General features: G+C 49.5%; 1 protein-coding gene across 1 annotated transcript; it reads left to right on the top strand.

The window, feature by feature from the left end:
• Nucleotides 1-79: 79 nt before the first annotated feature.
• LOC104506217 (protein FAM168A) lies at nucleotides 80-3,281 on the top strand (the record flags this gene model as incomplete). Its single annotated transcript, XM_010147099.1, has 3 exons — nucleotides 80-254; nucleotides 1,848-1,978; nucleotides 3,175-3,281. Coding segments are annotated over 2 exons (288 nt in total), but the record flags the coding sequence as incomplete, so codon positions are not given.
• Nucleotides 3,282-5,209: the final 1,928 nt, after the last annotated feature.

Genomic DNA, 5,209 nt, shown 5'->3' with positions numbered 1-5,209 from the left:
TGATTCTAAGTCACTGCTTTGGCTTGTGCTTTCAATAAAATGAGAAAGATAATGCTGTTTTTTTTCCCTTCTCAAACAGGGAGCTTATTATACCCAGCCAGTGTACGCGGCACAGCCTCACGTTATCCATCACACCACCGTGGTTCAGCCCAACAGCATCCCATCGGCCATCTACCCGGCCCCGGTCGCTGCACCCAGGACCAACGGTGTGGCCATGGGGATGGTCGCTGGGACCACCATGGCAATGTCAGCAGGTAAGAAGGAAAATCTTTCCATGTTCTGAGCCATAGTTTCATCTCTCAGGTGAGACGTAGCCAACCGAGCTGGTTACTTGTCCTGGATAAAAAGCTCCACGTGCATCCGATGTGCTTCCCGCAGCCTCACAGGGTGTAGCTGGCAAGTGGCTGCGGAAGTGCCTTGCACACAGCTAATTGCAGCCTCATCTGCTAGTTTTGCTTGCTGGTTACAACTCCTTTGCAGGCAAAAATCCATTAATTTGCTCCTGATACCGATCTAACTCAGTTTTTAGGTTAGCAGAGACCTTTTGTTTGGCTCACTCTGGAGGGATGCACTCGTACATCCTTAAATATATTATTCTTTCCTGTCCTTTCCACAAGTAAAGGAATAACCAGGCTTGTCCATCTTCATATACTGTTGTATTTCTATCCTCAAGTTCCTTTTTTAGGATAATTATGGTCTTGCTTTCAGTTGACAAAATGAACATTAACCTTGGTTTGTGTATCTCACATCCTCTGCCTTTTCTGCGCGCGATTGCTTCAAACTGCAGTTAATTGATAGCACATTAAGTAAGGATATGGGCCGGTTTTATTTTTTCCAAAGCCTCTATTTGTCTCATTAGCAATTCTTAGGATTCTATATTGAATTATGCCCCAAAATGCATCATTCATCCTTTTGCATCTGCATTAGCTGTGAAACAGCGCTCTGTCATGGGGCGAAGTCCCTGGTGCGAGCGGAGATATTGCAGCCTGGGTATGACAAGAACCACTCTTGAGAGATTTACCGCTGCTTATCCGAAGTGGATAGATGTCATTAATGCCCAGGGAACGTCTGAAGATTTCATTAGTAGCATTTGTAGGGAGATTCCCAGGAACTGAGAAGTTGTTTTGAGCACCCAGTTACCCCCAGAGCTGGTGGCTGTATTCCCCCTCCCCACTCTGCTGAGGGCACCGTGCACGTTTCTCACCTAAAATCCCTCTGCGTGTCAGTGCACACTGAAAGAGGCTGCGCCGAGCGTCCCTCTGCTACGTAGCCGAGAGAGAATCGCTCCTTCTGCTGTATCCCAAGGTTCTGTGGGTTTAAATAAAGCAAAAGAACTCCTCTGCCCTTGGGACGTGAGTGGCAAAGCTCATCTTAATTTTCCCTGGAAGGTTTGGGTTGTTTTTTTTTTCTCATCTCCTTTTACAACTCTCATCCCTTTCAGTTTGGTCCTTAGATGTTTCAGATCGCTGCAGCGATCTGCTGTTGCAATTTAGCCCGGTGCCTTAAGGAGGTGGAAGATGTCAGCGGGTTAGTGCCTAGCTCTGTCTTTAGGGATGAGGAAAATTGGAAAAAGACGAGTTAAAGGCCCGAAGTAGCATGGAAAATATGCTGGAGCTTCAGGTGGGTTTATTCTGTGCATGGTGCAGGCTGATACCAACCGCATGAGTCAAATGCCTTCGATTCAGGTCTCACAGGCAGAATAATATTTGAGAGAATTGAAGAATTTTTTAAAAGGCAGCTAGTGCTGTGCCTGCCCCTCGGCTGTGATCTGCAGCACCGCACCCTCAGGGTACTGCTCCCACGCTGGAGCTCTCCTCCTTGCTAAATACCTCTCCGTGCCGTTGCAGGAACCTTGTTGACCACCCCACAACACACCGCCATCGGAGCACATCCAGTTTCCGTGCCAACGTACAGGGCTCAAGGAACCCCCACCTACAGCTATGTACCTCCACACTGGTAAACCCACTGGCCAATCCATGTAAGTGCTGCCTTTGTGGGTCTTGCTCTGCCCTTGATGATTAATTAGCCACCGAGCACTGCCATCGCTTCTATCCTTCCCACAAAGCTGCTGAATCCCTTGGTCCAGGCGATAATTTGACGCCAGAAGAGCCATTTGGCATTGCTCCCTGACCCGGAGAGCTGCCTCCACTGATGTGGGGCTACGGAGGGTGTTAGCAAAGCATGGTGTACCTCAGCCTTACACCTTGCTGCTCGGGGCATGCAGGGCTTTCGCAGTGACCTCAGGGCCATCAAGCCAGTCGGGCGCTGCAAGGGTGAAAATTTTCATGCTTTAAGGTTTTGTGTGTATCACACTCCTTTATAGAGTCACAGGATGGTTTGGGTGGGAAGGGAACTTAAAGCCCACCCAGTCCCCCCCCCTGCCATGGGCAGGGACACCTTCCATAGCCCAGGGTGCTCCAAGCCTCATCCAGCCTGGCCTTGGACACTTCCAGGGATGGGGCATCCACAGCTTCTCTGGGAAACCTGTCCCAGTGCCTCCCCATCCTCTGTGGGAAGAATTGCTTCCTGATATCCAATCTCAATCTCCCTCTTTCTGTTTAAGCCCCTTACCCCTTGTCCTGTTACTCCCTGCCCTTGGAAAAAAATCCCCCCCCAGCTTTGAGATCACTGGAAAATGATGTTTTTTCCCTATGAAACGCGCTGGCAGATCATTTTTCCATTAGCTCTGGGGTTGCGTGCAGCAGCCTGCAACCAGCTGCAGTTGCTGTCGTGCTCAGGATCCCAGAAATACCAGCCCTCCGAGTGTTGCTGGAGCACTCAGCCCATCATGCCCAATTAATGGGCAGCGCAGCTGATGGGAACACATGATGCTGCCCGGAGAGGGAGCGTAGATCCCATCCAGCCCAGGGGCTTATGAAACTTCTCCTTGCTGCATACATTACGTTGGGCTAATCCTGCCCAGGACAAATTGTTGTGTAATTAGCAGAGAGCATCCCACCTCTATATTTTTAGTCCCGTGTGTTGGATACCACCGGCGAGCTGCTGCTTTCTCAGCTCCGTGCCCCCCAGGAACGGCCCGCAGAGCGGCGCGAGGGATGGTTAAATCCCGTACGCGTCGGCTGTACGTGCTGTAGAGGAGAGGAGGAGGGCCTTGTCTGAGCCTGCACCGCTTGCTTCTAACTCCTTGTTTTTCACGTTTGCTCTCTTTTCCAGATCCGGAGTCAAACATTGTATGCAACTACACAAGTCTTACATCGGCGCTGTGGCCGCTGTACCGCAGCACCTCGTCTGTTTGCAAGAACAAAAGAAAAAAAGAAAAAAAAAAAGTGCAAGGGTCACTTTATGCATTCTTTAGTGGTTTTTGTAAAAGCTGCTTTTTCTAATCTTCAGCCTCTTTTTTTTTTTTCTTCTCCCCTTCTCCTCCCTTCCTCCTCCCCATCCCACATAAATTGTGCAACACACATACTGACACTGAGCAATAGTCAAGTTCTCTCTTTGGTCCTAGCGTTTGAAAGCTCAGAATATTCACTTTTCCAGCGTTGCCCAGCCGAGTGGTGCAAAGATCCCCCACTTCTTGTTCGTTTGGGTTCTTTTCGTTATTTTTCCGTTGTCGTCGTCGTTGATGAGAGCCTAGAGTTTCTTTGGCTAGTGAGAGTGGTTTGATGTTCAGGGTACTATGTGAAAAGCACAGCGCTGGTAGGCAGGCTTATTCCAATTTGGTTTGGGTATTTTTAGTTGAATAATATAAATTATTTAATCTTCCATAACGTATTACAAGAAAATTGGTGTCTTCCAGATAGCTGTCGTGATAGATTATAAATGCATTATCTGCAGTGAAATTCTGAACTCATCCCTTCTTTTGTAGGAGTAAGAGAATATAAATATAATTAGCAACGTAACACACTTGTCTTAGGAAGTAGGACTGGTCACCATCGGGTCTTTGGTCTGCTTTTTCCAACTGGGCAAACGGATCTTTGCGTGATGGGAAGAGAGCAGCGGAGAGTCGTGGGCCCCGGTAGCATCTTGCACCTCTTGGGAAAAGGAGAGATGCTGCCTGGCTGCATCCCAAAACTGCATGAGGGAGAAGTTCCTTCCTTGCATGGCTACTATTTCAGGCAGAGGTGTGCTGGGTGGCTGGTGAAGGAAGAAAGATATCCAAGGGTTGGTTTGAGGAGCTTCTCCAGGTCCAAGGGTTGGTCTGAGGAGCTTCTCCAGGTCCAGGGGTTGGTCTGAAGAGCTTCTCCAGGTCCAAGGGTTGGTCTGAGGAGCTTCTCCAGGTCCAAGGGTTGGTCTGAGGAGCTTCTCCAGGTCCAGCTGTTGGACTGAAGAGCTTCTCAATGTCCAGGAGTTGGTCTGAAGAGTTTCTCCAGACCCTGGTGGTGTGGGGAAAGAGGGTGGCTGTTTGATGGAGAAGAGTCTTCGAGGCAGGGTGAGGGGGAAGATCGTGGCTTCACCTTGCACCCATGTTGTTGGCAGGGCTGAGACCAAACTGCAACGCTTCCATGGCAGTCGAGGAGCCCTCCTCATTCTTTGGGTTACAGCTGGACTCAGAGACTTCCAGGAGAAATGTTCATCCAAGCACAAATCCTGGCAAAGGCTGGAGGGAGGGTGTGATATCCAGCTGTTCTGCTTGGCGAGTGGGGAGAAGTTGGGGGGAAGAGGAAGCAATAGCAATAAACATGTCGCCTTCCTCACAGGAAGGCACCTGAGAAAAGGCAGGAGCAAGGAAGATGATCCACAGTTGATGTGGACTGGGCTGGGAGACAACGGGCGTACAGAGACTGTGGGCAATGGGGTAATTTCTGGGGGTTTTGGCTTACCCAAGGGTATGAGGTGGTGAAACCAACTGTGGCCGGTGTCATCCCACCTCGGGGTGTCCAAGTAGAGCAATAAGTTGTCTCGAGAGCAGCAGAGAGTTCCTAGTTGCAGACAGTGCTTGCGGCCAGTTTATTTTTAAATCCTTATCGCTAAACCCAGCGTAGAAACAAGGGTTTTCTTCTTTTTTTTTTTTCCCCTAAGACAAAAACAGCGTTGGGTTTTGATTTTTCTCTCAAGCGTGCCAAAAGAGTTACATTCACCCAGCGGTGTGTTTGCAACTCTCACGTCTCTTGGGCTCTGAGGTTGTCACAAGGGACCAAATCCAGAGCCTTTAAAGAGGTCAGGTTAGGAGATGTGGATGGGAATCCCTCCTGGCACTGCCTGGCGTGGGTTTCTGACCTGTGTGTGGCATTGAGTCGGTGCCCAGATG

The sequence above is a fragment of the Eurypyga helias genome, unplaced genomic scaffold (assembly GCF_000690775.1).
Source record: "Eurypyga helias isolate BGI_N326 unplaced genomic scaffold, ASM69077v1 scaffold6702, whole genome shotgun sequence".
Lineage (NCBI taxonomy): Eukaryota > Metazoa > Chordata > Aves > Eurypygiformes > Eurypygidae > Eurypyga > Eurypyga helias.
Note: the sequence above shows the minus strand (reverse complement) of the source record. Positions and strands in the feature narration are given on the sequence as shown.